The following is a 21,687-nucleotide window of genomic DNA, read 5'->3' as shown; positions in this document are numbered from 1 at the left end:
GTCTCTTTGCTCCACAGCTCAGGAATATTCCTCAAGAACTGTGCAGCCTGCAAAACGGAGGAGAGCTGCAGGCAGGAACAGATTTGTAAATGGTCAAGGAGGAAAGAGACAATAAACAACAACTGATACTGAATATTTGTGACCTCTGTGGAGGGGGATGAGGAAATGATGCGCTTACCAAGAGGAATACAGTATGCACTATGTGGATGGATTTAATTAATATTGTAAGTTGCATCATTGGTGCAATTAATCCCCAAAAAGTAGATTCCAGAAATCATATCTGTGTTACTTGATAAACCGTTTGAACTTCTAAAGGTGTGGGAGGCCAGATCACGACAGCAGGCTTAAAGTTTGATTGAATTTCTTTTCTATTAAATGTCAAAGACGTTTCTAAACAAACTTAAGTAATGAGGTAATATGTGCTGGACTTTGAGAGAAAATGGTGCCTTATTTGGGCTGTAACAGCAGTCTGTGTCATTCCACAACCAATATTGTTTTTAAACACTGGAATAATGTTGTCAAGTGAGGGGTGTACCAACCAGTCCACACCCACCATCCTGTACAACAGCGGTCCCCAACCCCCGGGCCTCGGACCGGTACCGGTCTGTGAGTCGTTTGGTACCGGGCCGCGAGAGTTGAGGCTCAGGTGTGAAATGTATGGTTTTCAGGGTTTTTATCGGTTTTCAGTGTTATTTTGTTATCGTTTTTATCGTTAACTCGGTTTTCCTGGGTCTTTTCACGCGTGTTATAAATAAATCTTCTTTTTTTCGGTACCGGTACTAGTTTTATTTTGTTGTATTTATCCGCGACACCTTAAAGGCCGGTCCGGGAAAATATTGTCGGGCATAAACCGGTCCGTGGCGCAAAAAAGGTTGGAGACCGCTGCTGTACAACACTCATGCAGACTATTTGCACTAAACCTTTTTGACTGGTGTGTTTTTATTTACTGACCTTAATAGCTTTAAGAAACACTAAAGATCTCAAATACTGTTGGGTTTAAGAGTTGTAGATGGGTTGATTCTGTGATGATTTGATGATGATGATTATTAATGTTGTCAGTTTAATATTTTTATGGTTATATGATGCTGGTGCATTTACTGTCTATAAGTTTCTTCAATCAAAACAGCATCAGCAGGAAATAAAGTCTTTGTCTATGTTTTAAACGAGTGTAAGAATTACTTAACCAGCTGTTCCTTTATTAAAGTTTTTTTTAGATGTGTGATGCTGTGTATGAATGTGTGATGTACCCAACACAGAACTGTGACATTCAGTGGCTCAATATTTGTGTAAAAAGATCTTTTTTAATGCATTTTTTATGATCTGGATTAATTAAATGTGACATTAATAATACAACATGTGATTACTTTAAATAAGCTGTTAAATGTGTAGATAAATCTTTCATTTAGTGTTAGTTTTAATTTCAGCGCTAACTTTCTTCACTGATTATTTTAATGTATTGAGTTTCAAGACAGCAAACAGTGCATGACGTGTTACTACCCATGAAGGATTTGAATGGCTGAACTGTTTTTGTACACATAATTAAAACAAATATTAAATAAATGTAGTCTTTTTTCATGGTTTTTTTATTTCATTGTTCTCTGTGTCCCTCAAAACAACAACAACAACAAGAGGACAACAAACATTAATTTTACAGTTCTTTTGTTGACATTTTAAAGGAACAATTTCCCCGGGTACTTGAAATATCTATGGCTTTCTACAACACATTTTGTGAGTGCAAAGCTATATTCAACTGCCATTTTATTACTTGCATGTTTCTAGTATTGGGTTGCCTTCAGAGCTTCTTTAACCTTTTGTTACATAGATTCGTCCTGCTCTTAGCGGACATGAGCAGCACCTTGTGTGCTCTTCTGCTTTAAAACTTGGTGTGTTGTATTCAGAGATGCTCTTCTACATGCATCTTGCCTTTTAAGTGGCTCGTTGAAATCTCGGCATTATCCTCTGACCTCTGACATCATGGACCAGAGAACGGCCACTTACAAGAAAATCTCCCAGTAGATCAGCAGCTTCTGAAATATTCATACTTTTTTGGCATCAATAACCATGTCATGTTCGAGGTCACTTAGATCACCTTTCTTCCCCGTTCTGATGCCCGTTTTTTCTTGACATTGTCTTCATATTTACATGCCTCAGTGTACTGAGTTTCTGCCATGTGTTTGGCTGATTAAATATTTGAAGCAGCTGAACAGGTGTACCTAATATAACTATCAATGAGTGTAAAAAGCAAAGCATTGGTTGTATATCTGATTTACTCTTAATGTGTAGAAAGATGTAATTTATACACCACATTATACAAGTTACACAGGAATGCTTAATTCAGCCTCCACAGGAGTCTGAAGGGGAAATGGTTATGAGTCACCTTTTCATTTAGTTCTGCCAGCTACCACAGTGAAATCCAACATATCGTTGTTATAAAGAATCAAAATGGGTCAAATTGTTTGTGAGATGAAATATGGTGATGTAGCAGCTATCGTTTATCTGAATTACTATTTAATTGTTCTTTAATGTATTTTTTTATTACTTAAGTTAACTGTTGATGTTTCATCAGGAAGGGTGTCTGTCATAAAATATTTGCCAAATAAAACCACAGGGAGAGGCAAGGCTGAGATGGTTTGGGCATGTAGAGGAGGGATACTGGATATATGGGACCAAGGATGGTGACTATGGAGCTGCCAGAAAGGAGGAAAAGAGGAAGCTCACAGAGAAGATTCATGGATGTAGTGAAGATGTGTGTTGTTGATACATTCCTGCATACCACAATACAGTTATTACTTTTAATGCATATAAGCCTATATTTTTACAATTTTGCACTATTATTTAGTTGGATTATTACTTTTATTTAAGTAAAAGGTCTAAACATAATTTACCATTTTGTTAAACACTTCTTCAAACCAAAATATTCTTGAAACCTTTGTGTTGAATTAAACTCTTTGTTTACTGTATTTATTTATGATCAAACATTCATAAGGTGAGCTTCCCACTACTATGAAATTTTACTTCCACCATTTGCCAGGCAGATCTGAGTCAAAATCTAAAGTCCTTATCTCAAAATGTCTCAAAATCTCAGAGACGTGTAACCTGAAATTATTTGGAATTCTTAAGTCAACATTTGGAATGACAGACAACAGAAAATATTTTTCTTTTTTCAGTGGCAGAAACAAGCTTCCATATCCCTCCCCCCTACCACATCATTTTAAAAAAATCCTGAAAATGCCTAGACAAAAGGAAAAAAACTCATTTTTTCCCCTTACAAATATATGTTGTTTAACCGTATACTTGTGATTTTTTATTTATTTCTTTTTTGGTCAATGTAAATGTACAAATGTCCTTATAATTACTCGTGTTACCCTTATAATAATAATTATCCCCATGATGCCATAGGCTTGACCTGTCGAGTTTACCTCCTTTGTTAGGTTGTGCAACTACATTTCCCATAGTTCCTTTGAGAGTGGCTACTGTGTTGGATGACAGCTATCCGGCGCCGAAACACCGAAAGATACTCAGACGAAAGAGCCATGGCGGCCACGGGTGGAGGGAAAATTAGAAGCAGGAGATATCATATTGCCTCTAAACCTTACGCCAAGAGTAAACAGGTAAACAGAATGAACAATTTAAGTTTAAAGCCCGTTTCGAGGACCGTACAGTGACTGTAATGCTTGTATTCTTGAGGTCTTGTTATTGTTTAGTTGGAGACATTTTGTGGCCTGCAGTTAGCGCTCGTGGCCTCCACGCGCTGCTAGCATGCACAGGAAATGCTAACGGCTAAAGGCTAGCTAACTAGCTCATAGGTTAGCAAAAGCAGGCGGGCTTGACAGTCAAATCGCAACACGGTGTGTCGTTTACATTAGGTTACGAGTGTTGATTAAGTGCTCATTCACATGCGACAAGTTGAGATGGCCAACATTTGCTGAAGTCGTGAGTTTTTAACTGTTAACAAAGTTTGTAGAAAGCGAGGAAGTAGGATTCTAGCCGTTAGCCGATGGAGCTAGTGCTAGTGGACGCTAGCTTCGGCGAACGGCGCATTGTTGTCCTCGGTTCTTAAGTTTTGAGGCGTCATACTGTTGCAGGTAGACGTGGCAAGATGGTTTGGTTCTAAGTAACAACTGTCTCGGGGTACACATAACTGTTTTCCATTTCAAGCTTGTGTTGGTGGGCTGGGTGGAAACCTTTTAAGTGCTAGGCACCGTTAGCCAAATCAAAGCCAGCTGAACTGCGCAGAGAGCATTGGCTGCTTGGAAACCCACATGGTTACCTTAGTGGATATATTTGCCGCCTGGACAGCGGTATTGTTGGCTTTAAAACCACCCTGTGATCTTAATGGTGGCTAAGACAATCTTGTGTACTTTTGTTTTTTTATCAGTTAAAAAAACTCCAGTTAACTACAAGTGTATTGTCTGTCTGGAGTGCAAATTAACTGGAAATCTTTATTTCTTTCTTCCTTTCTTTCTTTTTTTTTTTTTTTGAGAAATATACAATCGACTTTCCTTGACAATCGTCTTTAATAGTCGTAGTTGTACAATCATCAGCACCAGCACAAAGTTGTCACATTTATGAATTTCAAGTAAGACATGATTTTGGATAGATATTATTTATGCTTACCATCAAGATATATTGATTATACAAACAAAATACTACACATTTTTTAATTCGACTCTTCTGGGTTTCATGGTTTTTGTTTTCCTCCCATGTTTGATGCTCTGGATCAGGTAATATCACAAATCAAGTATAATCAACATGTTTCTATCAAGCATTATAATTGATTGCATTCGTACGACTATGTTTGACTCTTTACAAGTTGTGGCAGTGATTTATTAAGCTGCTAATTGACCAGAATCCAATTCAGGGTCACAAGGGCAGAGGGCTGGAGCCCATCCCAACTGTCATAGAACGACAGGTAGGGTACTCCCTGGGCAGGTCGCCAGACTGTTGTAGGGCTAATGCATATACACAGAAAAACATTCACACTTCTACCTAAAAGCACCAGTTAACCGACAGCAGAAAAAGAAGATTCGTGTAATTTTCCAAGCTCTGCTGTTGTCGTGCCAGTGTCATGTTACAGCTCTTAACAGCATATCTCACATAATCAGCAACCCAGATTTTGCATAATTCAGCATTGATCCCATGGCAATGTACCCTTTTGACTTCGCACATAGTGTTAAAATAGAAATGGCATTCATGGTAACAATGAAGACAAGTACATGAAACTGTGGCATGAAACAAAAAGAAGTTGAATAGTTTTTCACCTCTGTAACATGTGAGTCAAGGTTAAGTCTTTTTAAATTGTGCATCGATTCAATAGCACATGATGCAGAAGTGTTTGAACTTTCACATTTAAGTAAAGGCTCACTCACCCTCAAACAACAATTACCCAAATCTTATTTACAGTTTAAAAGATAGGTTTAATTTTTCATCATCAGTTTTGTTTACACAACACTTTGTTGAGAAAGCAGAAGGAGCTTGGTAAGACATGCAGTGTTTGTGCTGTTTCTGTCTTGATTCACTTCTAGGATTGCAATTCTTCAAAACAGTTGGGCTGGCTTCACTTTTCATTTTTTTAAAAATAAGAGCACAAATTTAATTAGATATTGTTCACTTCAGGCTTCTCGAGGTTGACGTGCAGTTCGTGCAACACTCTTGGGTCTTAGCTATGCTACTGTGTCTACAGTTATGATTTTTTTTTATTTTTTTTTAAAAAGCAACACTATGGTGGTGCTTATGCTCATTTTTCACATTTTATACACATGTGAATACACTAGTGTATTTGCACACAGGGTAAAGTACAGGGTGCCCCACAGGTGTGTGGCATAGATAAGGAGGAAGGAAGGAGCATATATAGCTTATCAAGTGCTGAAAGTCACTGCGGGGTACATGGTGTCTCCAAGAGATGCACTTGCAAGCTGGTGCTTTTCCTCAGAGCTTCCTTTTCTGCCTTCTCTTATCACAAACAGCATTGATGTCTTAATATGAAGACACCCAAGTACAGCAATAACACCAGACTTTACATTAAATAAATGTTTTCAATAAATGTCTTCTTGCATCAAAAGACCACCAATTTAGAATCCACTTAGTCACTTATCACATCGCCTGTTCAAAAAGCTTAAGTCTGAAGAAGACTAATCTTTTCACCTGCTGTTTCAGGTTACACACTGAAAATAAGGCTGCTAGGCTGAGTTTTTTTTGTTTTGTTTTGTTTTTAAGAACAAACCAAAAGTAAAATGGTCTGTGTGCTGAAAGTCTGTTTGCCACATAGCTTCAAATTTGGCAGGTTCTTGTTAAACTTAGCTACAGGCTGAGAGATCGGTCAGTCCTCTCTCTGGAACTGTTTTCACATTTGGTGTCTCTGGTCAGGATGCTTTCTGAAGTTTCCTTTTCTCACATTTTGCAGTCAGTATGAAACAGTTCATATCAGACATATTAACACTGCTGGAAATATTCTGTTTGGTTTAGCTGATGAAGCTAGCAGAGCATAAATGAGTTAGGACGCAGGCAAGACTGCTCAATAGTGCACTGGACTGTCCTCACATCAGCTCAGTCTGACCTCACACAAACTTTTGGGTGGATATTTTTCATTTGAATAATAATGTGTAGAAAAATTTCCCAAGATCGAATCCATATGTGAAAACACCCTTTTTACCTTCTTAGTATGAAGATTAGCTTGCCAGTATGCCAAAGGTAGTCAGAACTACAGTTATGTCATTACTTTACACTAAAACAAGAAGAGTGCTATCAATGAGGGCACAGTGTTCCTCGTGTTTAGGTTGTATTTTGTGGCAGAGGCAGGGAGTCTATGCACACTGCAATAGCAGTTGCACATGGGCGTAAATTATTAACTTGTAACGTGCCATGTGAAAACCTGTATAAAGTTCAAATTTTTTTTATTAAAAAAAATTTCTAAAATGTAAGAACTTATAGATTAACATGCAAAAAAAGTTTAATTTATCTGTGTTTAATTGTTTTCCATGACTTTTTAACTCAAAGATGTCAAATTATGACCGATGTTTATTGTGGTTTAATAATTACACAAATTGCACATGATAATGCACATGCATTATCATAGCTTATATTTCGGAAAAAATCACTAAGCACTAATTAGCTGCTCTCCACTGAGTGTCTCCTGCTGTGGATGAGTTTCATCATTGTGGACTGCAGTTGCTAATGGTCGAGCTCGCTTTGTAGCCTTAGTGAGCTGTGTGTAGAGGTCCATGACCAAGCTCTCTAGTTGCTGTAGTTTCTAGTTAAAGTGAATCACAGTTCTTCTGCAGGACAAATTAAGGACTGCTGTTGTCAACTGCAGTCCAAGATGGGGAAGTTGGAATACAAAGCCCAGAGCTAAATTGCATAGACTGATGAGCTACCCAGTAGGGAGACAAGAATGAGGGGAACTAAATTAATTGTAGATTGTTTTGTTCTCAGAGATGGCTTAAAAAAGTTACAAATCATAAAATGTGTGTCCCAGTATAACTGGGTGTTGAAATGCATTTACTTTCTATGCATGGTATTTAGGAGATTTGACTCTGCATCGACAGGAATTCATCCAGTGTTTGACCTGAGTACAGTGCAGAACGTCACTTGCTCAGTGTTTCACAGAAGCATGCACAGTGCCTGACCCAATTTCTGTGCTTGTTTTGTTTTGCGCCAGTGAAGACGAATAGAGTCTCATTGCAAATGACGGGCTGTGCACTTGATTCAAATAAAAAAATCCAGTGTATAGCTGTAGTTTGCTAATCTGAAGTGTCCAAGGTTTTTATGACTCTCGGTTGTGTGGAGTTGATTTACCACAAGTTTATTAGGTCTTTTGACTGAGCATGAGACTTTTTGTGTTTTGGTGTTAAAAGTGAAAAATCCACAAGACTCAACTAGCAACACTTTTAGCAGGGAATTTTATTTTACATACATTGAATAGTGTCCAGTGCTAGTTGTCAAAGGAATGTTCAAATGAACCAGCTGCAAATACTGACTTGGTTTGTTTTTTATGTTTAATTTAAATATTATTTATTTTACACCCTTATTGACTCTTTCCTCTCCCCTCCTCTTGGTTTTATCAGCAGCAGTCAGGCCTCATCAGTCGAGTGACAGACACAGTAAAGAGCATCGTTCCTTCCTGGCTGCAGAAATATTTCAAGAATGGCGATGCTCCTGAAGGAGGAGTGGATATACATGGGACAGAGCAAAACTGCAAGCCGCCTCCTCCTCCTCCTAATGGTAGCGAAGAGGGACCACCTCCCCTCGATGGACGTGACTCCCCAGAGCCAAGTACTAGTAACACAGGTGAGGGGTCTTTCAGATCATATGGTTAGTGGTGATATTTTATTTGTATTGCTGAGCTCACCTGTCACATTTGTCCTTCTTACACAGAGCCCTCAACAAGCAGAGCATCCCTGAACTTTCAGGAATATGTGCTCTCACGACCTCCTCTTAGTCGCTCCCATCTTCACTTCACCCCACTGGATGCCTCCTCCCCAACTTTGGGGGCTTCCAGCAGCCTCTTCTCACAGCCCTCCACCTCCTCAGCCCCTGGACCCTTTTCCACTGGCTTTTCCTTGGTAAAAGAGATTAAGGATAACCTGTCACAGCATGAAGATGATAACATCTCCACCACAAGTGGATTCTCCTCCCGTGCATCTGACAAGGGTAAATAGATGGCAGATTTGTGTGTTTAAGTGTTTTGTAATGTAATCTGACATAATGTAAATATTTAAAAAGTGGCAGCTACAAACATGAAATCTGTAATGTTCTGCATACACTCGCTTTTCCTCCAAAGTGGGTTGAGATAGTGGAGCAGTTAGAAGAAATTTAATTCTCAGTTGATGAGTGAATTGAGCCTCAGTGTTGAGTTCTTTGGATCTGTTGTGCCGTTAAACCGGTCTGTGTTCAGACTATTTGGCTACTGTTGTTTAAATGTAAACACTCAACTACAACCCCATATATAGCCTTGACCGCAATGTGTTGGACTTCCATACATTTGCATATGCAAAGCTGATTTACGGCTATACATATAGCATTTCTTTATTCCAGGACTCTACCCTTTGAATACTGTTTGTTTGTGGGATGAAACCATGTTTAGCACAGCTAGTAAGGTAATTACAGGATGAAGAAAGGGAGTCTGAACAGATTTGACGTAAAAGTTATAATTTGAGTTGATTTTTATGATCTTCTTATAAACATTGTTTTTCTCGCCTCAGACTAAGCAGAACTGGTGATTTTGCTTTTTGGATACATTTTTAGATTAAAATGCAATCAAATAAGTATTGCATATGTGGATGGGCAGTTCAGGTAGAGGGGATCTAGTATATACAAACAACTCAGCCACATAACCAAAACAAAGTGCTGTAATTAAAATAAATAAATTACATTTTATATCCCACACTTTTTGGACAGATTTTCAAAGCCCTATAGAGCCACGGCTAGAAGCTAGATTAACACACTAGTGCTCTCTTGAATTATAGAGATTTTCAGTATCTCTTTCTTTTTCAGATGTCCCCACTTCTAAAACGGCATCACTTCCTCAGCTTTGGTCCCCGGAGACAGACAGAACAAACTCTGGACCTCAACCTTCCCAGTCCAGCCTGAAAAAGCCTGCTTTCAACCTGTCTGTCTTTGGAACATCATCCAATGTGAGTGTTTGTCTGTCCAACAAGATCCTGAATCTCTCAGCATGTAATGTTTGTAAAAAGCTCTTAAAGAAGAGTTTCATACATGTTTTACCAGGGTGCCATGAGATGAGTGAGGCACATGATTGGGTGAAGCTTGCTTATCACAACAGCTTCATGTAAATGTGCTGATCTTTGCTTCGAAGTGCAGTCAAATGTTGATCCTTCGAGCTCTAAATTATAAATTTACAGTGATATTTTTGTTGGATAATATTAGGGCGATTATTTTGATAGTCGACTAGTCACCGATTATTTTTGCGATTAGTCGACTAATCAGATCATGCATCCATTGGACGTACAACGTACAGCTTATTGCACCAGCATGCATCTGGTCTTATATAACTATCATTAGCTTACAGCTTTAAGTGTTTAAGGTATGTGCTAACTAAAAATAAAGACAAGATGATAGTTTATTACATTTTAATGAAATTTGCTGATTGTCTCGGTGAAGTTTAATAAACTCAGCCGTCTGCTCCTTGCTATCTAAAATATAACAGGACACTGGAGTATATTCTCTACCATCTCACACTTCTGATGATCAGTTGTCTGCTTGACGTTTATACATCTGTGTAAAAACTATAACTTTAATCTCAGCCAAACCGATTTACTCAGGAACAAATAAAATACTGAAAAAAGCCAAACAACATTTTTATGTTATCTAAGTGACTTGTACATCATGTTTAACCTGAATAGCGAAAGACGGTGGTGGGTTTGAAAACGATTTGCCGGGAGTCCGGTGTTCTCACGGGCTCTAGTGAGCCTTGAACCCCGGCTACCTATCGAGCTGGTGGGTAACAGACGTCTCCGAAAACGTCGGAGCGCTTTTGAAAATATGTGGTGTCTTGATAAACTGAGCACATATTTGAGGTTTACACAGCTACATTCTCGCCTGAAAATATGTTAAACGTTTATTTTGTGACCCAGAAAGAATAATAAGAGTAATATTAAAACTAACTAGCTGCCGCCATTGTTGGAAACTGAGCAGGGCCGCGCTATGAATTCTGGGACACAGCTTCTTCTTCTTCGGGGTTTAACGGCAGCTGGCATCCTTGTACATGCAGTGCTGCCATCTTCTGTTTCAGTCCGTTATTACACTCTTAAATTCTACTACTTATTCCTGCGTCTTTTGGGATCTTACAAAGTCGACTATTAAATTAGTCGTCGACGATTTTGATAGTCGATGTAATCGTGACTAGTCGACTAATCGTGGCAGCCCTAGATAATATGTAAAATCACTGTTACTATCCCTCTAAGACACAATATCTTGTTTACAAGATTACTTTAGTAATGTTAGGCTGCTTTACATTTACTTTTTATTGCCACTGGCACCAAAGTTGAGGCCAACCAATTCATAGCAAGTAGCATTACTGTTCAGTCTAGCTCTGATTTTAACAAGACAAAACAACAGTTGAATATTTAAACAAAAAAGTAAGAGTAACGCCTAATACAAGTCTGAGCTTGTCGGACATGTTTTAGGAAGCTCTAATGTAACAGTTAGGAATTCCCTGTAAAACCACATGAGATTATAATAAATTAACTTCTAAGAATATGTGAAAGCTATGCTTTGACCAGTAAAAGTCATAGTATACCTTTGACTTTCATTGTATATTGAAGGCACTATAACACATATTTGCAGTTTAACGTTGCATTTGATTTATTTTGAAATGTTTTTCTTATTTCATGAGTTAAAGTAAAGTAAATCATAACAAATAGCCCTCTCATAAATTAGGATAATAACTAATTTAGGAATGTATGAAAAAAATGACTCAGAATTATATTTACCTTCCTCCGTTCCAGTCCACTTTAAACAGCACGGTGCTGAACTCTAGCCAGCTTGGAGATTCACCCTTCTACCCCGGGAAGACCACCTATGGTGGTGCAGCTGCAGTCAGGACCTTGCGCAGTCGTCCTGGAACACCGTATCAGGTGAGCAAGATGATGGTCATGTATGGTGTTAAAACAGAAGCTTTTATTGTTACCATGGCACCGAGTAGCAGTCTATCGCAGTAGGTCTTATGCGTTGTATTTTATTTATTTATTTTTTATTTGGTTGTACACCCTTATAAAACATAATATTCATGCATTCATTCTGTTACATTTACAGGTGTGCTTGCATTTATTTTTAATGTAGCTTGTGTTGAATAAAACAGTGAAAACATGGGTTGCACTGAAGTATATTTTTAATCTTGTAATAAAAAGTGTGTATATCTGAGTATATATATCAGGAGTTTTTGGATTGTCTAACATTGTAGTAGTTTGCAATAGTTTCTGAGGGTCGGGTTTGATCCAGAAAAACACATGAATGTCCTGCTAATGTAGACTGTTGTTCTGGTAGTGTAATGTAGTCCGGCTTATCCAGGTAGACAGTTTTATCTAATAAAGTCCTTTTTTTTTTTTTCTTCTTCTTCTTCTTTTTTTGTCTGGCTGATGTTAGGATTATCTGCTTTTGTGACCACAGTGATTGGTACCAGATGTAGCACGTAGCTAGCCAACCTTGGCTTGATTGTTTGCTAATGTTGCCTTTGGCAAAATCCACTCAAAACCACAGCAGTTTTGTGTTTGTTGAGTTTGTGTTGGAGTCTGTTTGGTGGAAGCTATTAGGACTGTGTGGTATGATTAAAATCTCATATCCTGATATGTTTCTGTTTTACATGAGAAATTTTGTACTCAGGACTGAACAGTACTCATTCATATACGATTATTTGTCTCTTTTATTTAAAACTCATGAGCAACTGTTTAAGAATGTAAAAATGCGACTGTATAAAGTCTAAAATACTTCTTAAAACTAAATGATTAAAGACCCAGCATAAAATATTATTATACAAAACATCAAATATAAACATTGTACCTTAAAGGTTCACTCTAGGATTTATTTTGACCATGTGATGGTTCTTTTGTTTCCCATTCGTAAACTTGCTCCATATTCGTTCATATGGTTCTTTCATAGGTGGCCGAATAGGTTTGTGGTGGCCCGTTTTGGGGACCACTGTGCAGCATAATATGCAAAGTACAGTTTGGTCTCTGTCAGTTTCTGTAACTAAACAAAGTTCTTGATACAGAGGTAGTTCCTGGGTTAGCAGTAAGATCCTTCATTTGTCTCAACTCACCGTTCTCTCTTTCCGAGCTACAATGTGTGTTCTGTCTCAGCTCCACTCGTCATTCTGGTATTCATGTTTCTGTTTGCATCCATGTGTTGCCATGTAAGATTGCCCACCATAATACAAATGATGATGAAAATATCGCTGTAAACGGTGTATTTGGCAACACAAGGAAATATATAAGTGGTTACTGGAATCCATTTCAAAGCTGTTGTTGCTTACTGTTGGCGATGGGAATGAAAAGGAGGCACAGCATTTTGTCCTGCGCACAGACACCAGTCCACACGCTGTTGGCTGTAAAATGCTAGAGAGGTTAAAGGTATAATATGCTCACATATTGGCAATAATTCTGTTTAATAAACAATAAATGTTGCACAGAGCATGTTTAAGATGTTGGAGGTAAGTTGTTTGTTTGTGATACTGACATTATAGTTTGAATATTGATTAAACTGTAGACTGAAGTAGTTTATCTGATATGCAGGCCCCGGTGAGGAGACAGATCAAGGCCAAGCCTGCTGGTGCTCAGCCCTGCGGGGTAACCAGCGCCACAGCCAGACGCATCCTGCAGTCTTTGGAGCGCATGTCGAGCCCACTTGCTGTGAGTACACACATGCAAGATGAAATTATACTTTTTATTATACTAGTTTGGTGTCCCACACGGAAGTGAATATGCAAATATAAACATTGTCGAAATGTTCTGGCAGGTGTTCCTGCTTAAAATCTTTAAACCTGGTGGACATTTATTTGTCTTCATTTACAGGATGCCAAGCGAATCCCTGCAGCAGCCTCATCCCCCTTACTGTCACCAGTAAGAGCTTTTAATATTCAGCATAAACATCTGTGACACTTTGTACATTGCAGCACATGATGTGAAGATAAACACCCCAGACATTGAGAAGCTGGTTTATATTATTTTGTTATACTGACACCACATCCAGCCCAAAAAGTTCTCACTTGAGTTCTGTCTTGCAGCCAGTGGATGGTGTAAATCCAGATGTGTTACATCTCCCGTCTAAAAGGAAACGGGTAAGTACCAGTTTTAGAATATATGTGGCCATCAAAATTTTAGTTAGCTCATAGCTGTCCAATTTTAGCCTCGTACCTCTGGTTCGTTAATAACGGTGTTGAATGTGAGTGAAAGCTTGTGGTTGCAGATCAACATCTACATTTCTCAAGTGTCCTCTGCAGTGTGCTTAGTGATACAAACAGGAGATCATTGTACAAGTGCAGCAGCACTTGTTGTAATTTGTCTTCATGTCATTTCTGTCCCCTACCGGTTTGGTCTCCTTTACGCTTATTAACGGGAGTCTCCTCAGCTGTTCCTCACTCTGTGTGTATCTCTTATGTGTCCTCACACACCTGTGAGCAAAACTCTGGCAGGCTACTAGTAGTTGGCTCATGAAATGGTGTTAATGTGCGCTGTATTAAGTGCTGTCCATTGTTAAATTGTGCCAGCTCTGGAATGAACTTGTCCTCAGTAATAACTGTCAGGCGTTGCCAGCTGTGACAGCTGCAGTGCAGAACAATGGTGTATTCACCCTTACAGGTCTGAACAAGAAACCCTGCTTACCCAAACCAGGGCTTTCATGTGTAATTTCTGTTTTACTCTTGGCATGGTTCAAAATATAACCAAGCAGTTACTAGAATTTTCTTGGTTATGCCTCTTGAGGCAGTGGTATTTTATTTTTGTTTTTCTTTTAGTTTTACATAAGCAATCCTGAGACGAACCCCATATTTTTAAATTAAAATATAATCTTGACAGTCCTCTGTGGGTCCACATTGCAATTTCTTTATGACAGCATCTGAAGGATTGCTATAAAGTTATCTTTGAAGTAGAATTTTATGTATGTTTAGAGAAGTTGATGTTCACATTTCAGATCGGTTTCATTTTTGAGTAGAAAGGAATTAACTGTTTCTGAATATGGACACAGAAAAGACCAAGAATCAAACACTGCCCTCTCAGTTAACTCTATTTTTATTTATTTTTTTCTCCTAAATCCAGATGGACTCTAACCTTCCACCGGTGCAAAAACTTGTGGTTCCTGCTGCTTCTGTGTCAGGAAACCGCTCTGTGTCCTTCAGGCCTACTTTAACCCCCGGAGGAGTGACTCGAGCTGTAGACAGGACTGCAAGAGATACGGTTAGTTGCATGGTGGTGCCTCCCACCATGATTTTTCTGTATTTGACTGTAGCCAGTCAGAATATATCAAATATAAAAACTGTTTGTAATCCCTTTGTTTTTGCATTATTCCCATAGCACACAAGACAATCACCACAGCTTCCTGAAGCGACCCCAGGTCCATCTCAAAGGTAAAACAGTGACTCTGATTAATCAGGTTCAAGTCTAACTTAAGAACGATGTTCCTGTCTCTGAGAAACTGAGGTAACAGTTTCCTCAGTCCATTTACTATTCTTACATTTTCAGATTTATGTCCTGCTTAAAAATCTTGTTTAGAATTTATCTCACAAATTAATTTATTTTAGTCAATTTATTCAAAGTAAGAAAACACGACAAGTTAACTGATTCAAATGGTTGTTTATACCTGTTTTTGTTGTTGTTTTTTTAGCACAAAGAGTTCTAGTGGCCCAGTTTATCCTCTGTCCAGCACACCTGCAGTCAGCAGCGTGAGCTCTGGAGGAGGAAAGATGAAGAGAGGGAAGACCAGTACTCGGCCCTCCTCCAAACGTCTGGAAGATGAGGTGAGATCTTGATCTATCTAATCGTGATCTTTTTGTAAGTTATCACAGTCTTCATCCAGTAAGAGAAACAAAGGTATAACGTGTTGCTTCTGCTTGTTTTCTGACTGCAGGTTGCGGAGGTGCCAGAGCTCCCGGCCATTTTACTTCCCATCAGCACATCTGCATTACCCACCTTCAGCTTCCCTTCTCCTTTGCCGCCGCTCAACACTTCCACTAGCTCCTCTCCCAAGATCCCGGCTGTTACTCCTGTTAAGGAAACAGTCCCAGATAAGGTACGTCTTAAAGCATCCAAGCGTTTTTCTGTCATAAAACTGCGAGTCTCAATTGTTAATTGACATCAAAACAAACTTTGAACTAGTTCAACTTGACTTTACTGGTGAGTAAGTGACTGAAATAATGCTTTTCAGTCAGCACCAATTAGGGTTTTTTTTTTCTTTTCACTTTTTACAGGATCCACCAAGAGCCTCAACACCACTTTTCACATTTTCCTCCCCTATTGTCAAAACCACTGCTGCTAGCCCACCTTCCTTTTCCCCCTCTGTAAGTATTTTTTCTACTTTTTTAATAATTACACAACCTTGCTTTAGAAGGTTAAATTGATAATTGTTTCTCTGTAGGCTGGATTTACTTTTAGTGCACCTGTAGCCAAGCTGGGTCCTTCTATGGTGAATGGAAAGCTGACCACGCCCATAGCAGCAGCAGGTAAGTGTTTTGTGTCACAAAAATGCCAGAGGTCCTTTCACATACATTGTGACAATATATTTAAAATAGTGCTGTCAGCGTTAATCTCGTTAAAATGACGTTAACACCATAACTGCATTAACGTGGTAAATCTCTGTTAACAAGTTGCCGCGGATTGCCCTGTGCGTAGGGCAGCAAGGCGTCAACGTGTCAGCGCGGTTAGCTCGTTAATGGATATTTGCCTCGTTAATGCAGTTATGGCGTTAACCTCATTTTCACAAGATTAATGCTGGCAGCACTATTTTATTGTATTGAGCAAAGTGCAGCATGGTGCAAGCGTGTCGGCTGGTGAGCACTGGCTAATGTGTGTTGTACTGAAATTTGACTGTTGTGCAGTGTGATGTGTATCTGCACGACAGTTAGAAAAGACGGTGAGCAGCCACAAAGAAGACGCAGTACAGTCAGAGTGAAGCACCCATTTTGCGCGGTTCCTTCTACTGAAATGATTTATGATAAATGGACTCATACTTGTATGTAGGGCTGGGCCGGTAATACCGGTACAATGTTAGGCAAGAAAATTTAAAAAATCAGAAAAGAAAATATCGTGATAGAATATGGGTAAAACGCGCATGTGCAGTGCCTTTTTTTTTCATACGCACATGGCTGAAAAAGCATGGCGGCAACGGAGAATGAGAAGGGGAAAGCGGATCGTTGAGTGAAACGGATGACCCAGTTTGTAAAAATGGTGCCACTTCAGTGACGTGGAACTGGTTTGGTGTTTGTCTGTCAGATACCCACCAACCCCCCCCCCTTTTTTTTTTTTTTTTTTTTTTTTGTAAAACATGCAAGTGGGCCGTCGTTATTGCCGTATTTGTCGGACTAAGGTGCTCGTAAATCTGGGAGTAATGGTAAATGGCCTGTATTTGTATAGCGCTTTTACTAGTCCCCCCTAGGGCCCCCAAAGTGCTTTACACACCCAGTCATCCACCCATTCACACACTGGTGGAGGCAAGCTACAGTTGTAGCCACAGCTGCCCTGGGGCAGACTGACAGAAGCGAGGCTGCCATATCGCGCCATCGGCCCTACACCAGTAGGCGGTAGGTGAAGTGTCTTGCCCAACGACCGAGGCTGTCCGAGCCAGGGCTCGAACCGGCTCGAACCGGCAACCTTCCGATTACAGGGCGAACTCCCAACTCTTGAGCCACGACCGCCCCGATCGTCTGGGTCCAAAACTCCGTCCGCTTAAGATCCCAAAGTCAAACGAACACTGCAGCATCACTGAGAGTTAAAAACTGTCTAAATTCTTTCATCTTTAATAAAACGATCAGCATTTCTGCTTTACCAGGTGTAACTATGAAGTTTAACATCCAGGCATCCATGAAAACAGAATTTATTACATTTAACGGAGTTAGAAGTTAGCAAGAAGTTAGCGGAAGTTAGCTTGGTAGTTTTGCTAGTTACCTAAGCATGATCTAGCATGTTCTGACTGAGAGAGTTCTGAAAAAATTAAGACTTACAGTTCTGCTGTCACTTCCAACATAAATGAAGACAGAAAACTAAACAGCAGTGACGTTTGTAGGGTTACTGAAGTTGGGCTAGGTGGTATATAATGATGTGCTACGTGATCGCTAGCAACACAGCTATGTTAGCATAACATAAACAGTGAAGCTGCAGGATGAACGCTATCACTTTTCCACTTAGTAAAAGCTAACGTGAGGGTTCCTGATGGTTAGAGACAAATGCAATCGCATGGCAGGATGCTGTAAACGGACCAAACTTCAGTCAGGAGAACAACTGAGATAATCCATCCACAATAGAAGGTTAGTCATTAATATACTGCAACAACATGGGAATAGAGCAGCTGTGATAGAATACAGCATTAATGAATCAATGGTACAAAAGTGGAGGAAGCAAGAAGAATGAGTTGAATAAAATTTGATTTATCTGACTGCTTTGTTTTGCTTAATGTGTCTTATAATCCCGTGCACCTTATGGTGCACTCTGAAAAAAAATGTATTTGACTTTTTTATTTGGCACACTGCAGTTTAATGTTGCAAAGCACCTCTTTTTAACTTCAGTGGATATTATACATGGTTATGCTCAGGATATGTCAGCCCATTTCTACTGGAAATGCCTTTGGTTAAACTTTCAGCAAGGAATTTGCATTTGCACTGTTAAATTTTTATATAGCTTTAATGCACATAAAAAACAGCTGCTTGTTTAAGTGAAAATAAATGGATGGGTTTTTTGCGCTAGTAAAGTTGTGGAGTTGTATTTTGTATTTTGTCTCGCATCAATTATATCGTCAGTTATATCGTTATCGCAAATTTTCAAATATATATCGTGATAAATATTTTTGGCCATATCGCCCTGCTCTACTTGTATGCTTTCTTTCTACTCACATTGAGTATGCAAAACACTTCATACTACAAGTCCAATTCAGTACTTTTCCTCTATGCCTAAGCATTTTTCTAACATTCACATGCTGGTGTCTGACGTTTATTGGCAGAGGAGCGCTGTTCCGCACATGACGTCACCCTGTTAGAAGTGATTGTGGAGTGAGCTCTTTGAAGCCTAAATCATGAATTCTGGCTTCCTGTTAGTTTGTATCAACTGAGAAACCTTGAAATGAGTTTTTGGTCTCATGTTTTCATGTTTACAGTAAAAGCAGCTGTAAAAAAAAGCACAGAAGACTTTGAAGGACCTTTCAAACCAGCCAAGACCTTGAAGCAGGGCAGCGTCCTCGATCTTCTCAAAGCCCCTGGTTAGTCTTTGTATTTTGTGTTATCAAAAATTTTCAGAAGTTTGACTTTGAAGTTCATTGCTTTAATTAATGTTCTGGTTTCTTCAGGTTTCGCCTCTCCAGTCGCTCAGATATCCCCAGCTCGCGATGCTACTCCCCAGCAGACGTCCACACAGTCCACTGCCCCCTCCTCCACCTCTGCAACCTCCTCCATTTCTTCAACGGGGTTTGGTGGTTTGTTCAAACCCTCAGCAGACTGGACCTGTGATGTCTGTTTGGTTCCGAACAAGCAGTCAGACACGAAGTGTGTTTGCTGCGCAGCCCCACAGCCCAAGTCTTCATCCAAATCCATGGACAGTAAACAGCCACCCTCCACCTCTGTTGGGCTGGAGAGCAGCAGCAGCACTAACACCACCTCTACCACTACAACCACAACAGGTTTTGGCACAATGTTTTCCAAACCTGCCGGCACCTGGGACTGTGATACTTGTCTTGTTATAAACAAACCTGATGCAGTAAAGTGCGTGGCCTGTGAAACGGCCAAACCCGGAACGGGACTCAAACCCTCACTGACTCTTTCTTCGGCCTTCTCGCCGGTTAAGACTGTACCTACTCCTGCAGCTGCAGTTTCTACAGAGTTCACCGGGTTTGGAGACAAATTTAAAAAACCTGAGGGTGCATGGGAATGTGATACCTGTATGGTGCAGAACAAAGCAGAGGACACAAAGTGTGTGGCCTGCACGAGTGCTAAACCAGGTAACGAATTAAAAATGTTGCTTTTCTGTTGCTGAATCTTGGCTTTAGGTTGCACCAGCTCTCCTTTGCAGTTCTTCAACTTATATGTAAAAATGTATTTATTTTTTTCCCTCATGATATCATCATTGACTGTGCAGGAGCATCAGCAGGAGCCTCTTCATCAACCAGCAGTGCCCCTGTGTTGGGATTGGCAGAAAAGTTCAAGAAGCCGGAGGGAGCCTGGGAATGTGATGTCTGTCTTGTGCAGAATAAAGCATCTGATGTACAGTGTGTCGCCTGTCAGGCAGCCAAACCTGGAGCTAAAGTGGAACCCAAGGGTAATAAATGCACTCTACTTGCAGTATTTTTCAATAGCATGTAAATACTAGTTAAGTGTGTAGGGTACTAAAAGGTTTTCTCTTGTGTTGTTGTTTCATTACATCACTTTACCCTCTTTAATTGTGTCCTCTCGTTTCAGCCTTTGGTTCTACTTTTGGTTCTACTTTTGGTTCCTCAGCCAGTGGAACCTCAGGATCTTCTGCCTCTAGTACTGGAGGTTTTAAGTTTGGCACATCTGACAGTACTTCGGCACCTGGAGCAGGAGGTTTCAAATTTGGAGGCTCGCTCACTGAGTCGACCTCTTCTTCTTCATCAGGTGGATTCAAATTTGGAGTGCCGTTTGGAAGCTCCTCATCAGAAACCACTTCTAAAGACACTACGGCTGCATCAGGGTTCAAATTTGGCAGCTCGTCTGAGAGCTTTAAATTTGGGGCTGCCTCTAGTGATGATAAAAAGTCAGACCAGCCTGCTGCAGGTTCTGGGTTTAAGTTTGGAGCTAGCGGTGGGATAGCGTTTGGAACTGGATCTTCTAGCACAGAAGGCAACTCTTCTAAGGGAGGCTTCACAATTGGACTTTCAAAACCCGAAGAGAAAACATCAGTCACCTCGACAACCTCCTCATCCTCCATTACTTTCACGCCTCCCTCCTCTCAAGAAAATAGTAACAGTAAAACATCTTCGAGTGACACAGCATATACAGACACCGGCTCAGGCAGCATCTCAGCAGCCACAGCCGGGTCTGTATTTGGGAGATTGGGGGAGCCGAGTTTGGCCACCAGTGCACCACAAGTAGTCCCTACTTTTGGGTCCTCACAGGCGGCTAAAGAACCCGCTGCTCCTACATTTACCTTTGGTAAGCCAGAGGAAAAGAAGGAAGCGGTTACCTCCTCTGCTCCGTCTACCTTCCTCTTTGCTGCTGCAAGTAAGGATGTAGATACTACACAGGCCTTCACTGGTGGCTTTTCCTTCAGCAAGCCCAATGCTCCAACAGAGCAACCTCCACCTGCTTTCACTTTTGGAAAGTCAACAGACAAGAATGAAACATCATCTTCAGAAGCCCCAAAGCCTACCTTCGCTTTTGGAAAAACTGCTGCAGGTACTTAAATTTCTGTCACTTACAGCACTTTGGGTAGATTGTGGTTTCTAGACCATTCATGCAGTTTCTTTTACTATCATAATAAATGCTTAAGCAATTCTGGGATTCAGTATCTTGCTGCAGTTCAGTAGATCCATTTTATAAAATTTAAATCTTTTTCTTGCAAGAAGATGCCAAAATATCCACATTTTCACCCTGTGATTGTGTAGGTCTGTTGCTTTTGTGCTTAAAAAACATTCTACGCCCTCATTTTATTACTAAGACCTCAGGATGTGTGATAACCTGGAAACAACCTGGAAAGTTTGTCTTTCATTGCTATGACGTGTGTGTTGGTGACTTAAAAGGATACTGTGGGTTTAATTGCTGTTTTCTGCTGTTTTATTGATCTCTGTCATGATCTCGTCCTGCACAGAACCTGCTTCTGCTGCTCCAAAACCAGCTTTTTCTTTCCTGGCAAGTAAACCAACCAACGTCACCAACTCCACCACTTCATCGTCCTCCACCCCAACTACCAGTCTGTTTGGTGCTGCCAGCGGCAGCAGCAGCAGCACCTCAACACCGGCCCCAGCTCCCTCTGCAGCTCCAAACACTTTCATGTTTGGTCAGCCTGCTGCGGCCTCCAGTGA

General features: G+C 40.1%; 2 protein-coding genes across 3 annotated transcripts in view; both read left to right on the top strand.

Moving 5' to 3' along the window:
• ptdss1b (phosphatidylserine synthase 1b) overlaps positions 1-1,560 on the top strand; it is a 29,072-nt gene extending 27,512 nt beyond the window's left edge. Inside the window, exon 13 of the mRNA XM_084919915.1 lies at positions 18-1,560. Within this exon, the coding sequence (XP_084776041.1) occupies positions 18-115 (98 nt within the window). The 3' untranslated portion in view covers positions 116-1,560. The remainder of the gene's footprint in view (positions 1-17) is intronic.
• Positions 1,561-3,474: 1,914 nt separating this feature from the next.
• The window catches only part of nup153 (nucleoporin 153), a 21,395-nt gene continuing 3,182 nt past the window's right edge, over positions 3,475-21,687 (top strand). The window contains exons 1-19 of one of the 2 annotated variants that reach the window (XM_084919153.1): positions 3,475-3,611; positions 8,067-8,286; positions 8,374-8,649; positions 9,493-9,632; positions 11,466-11,594; positions 13,248-13,364; positions 13,527-13,574; positions 13,739-13,792; positions 14,769-14,906; positions 15,024-15,076; positions 15,334-15,466; positions 15,577-15,738; positions 15,917-16,006; positions 16,084-16,168; positions 18,811-18,912; positions 19,000-19,647; positions 19,785-19,964; positions 20,105-21,061; positions 21,474-21,687. The exon at positions 21,474-21,687 is cut by the window's right edge and continues 245 nt beyond it. In XM_084919153.1, the coding sequence (XP_084775279.1) occupies positions 3,483-3,611; positions 8,067-8,286; positions 8,374-8,649; positions 9,493-9,632; positions 11,466-11,594; positions 13,248-13,364; positions 13,527-13,574; positions 13,739-13,792; positions 14,769-14,906; positions 15,024-15,076; positions 15,334-15,466; positions 15,577-15,738; positions 15,917-16,006; positions 16,084-16,168; positions 18,811-18,912; positions 19,000-19,647; positions 19,785-19,964; positions 20,105-21,061; positions 21,474-21,687 (3,875 nt within the window). In that variant the 5' untranslated portion in view covers positions 3,475-3,482. Of the gene's footprint in view, positions 3,612-8,063; positions 8,287-8,373; positions 8,650-9,492; positions 9,633-11,465; positions 11,595-13,247; positions 13,365-13,526; positions 13,575-13,738; positions 13,793-14,768; positions 14,907-15,023; positions 15,077-15,333; positions 15,467-15,576; positions 15,739-15,916; positions 16,007-16,083; positions 16,169-18,810; positions 18,913-18,999; positions 19,648-19,784; positions 19,965-20,104; positions 21,062-21,473 lie in introns of both variants that reach the window. The other variant, XM_084919152.1, reaches the window with a different exon arrangement.

Source organism: Perissodus microlepis, chromosome 22 (genome assembly GCF_051167445.1).
Source record: "Perissodus microlepis isolate ML-2025 ecotype Zambia chromosome 22, ASM5116744v1, whole genome shotgun sequence".
Classification (NCBI taxonomy): domain Eukaryota; kingdom Metazoa; phylum Chordata; class Actinopteri; order Cichliformes; family Cichlidae; genus Perissodus; species Perissodus microlepis.
The sequence above is the reverse complement of the archived record's forward strand: the minus strand, read 5'-3'. Positions and strand labels throughout refer to the sequence as shown.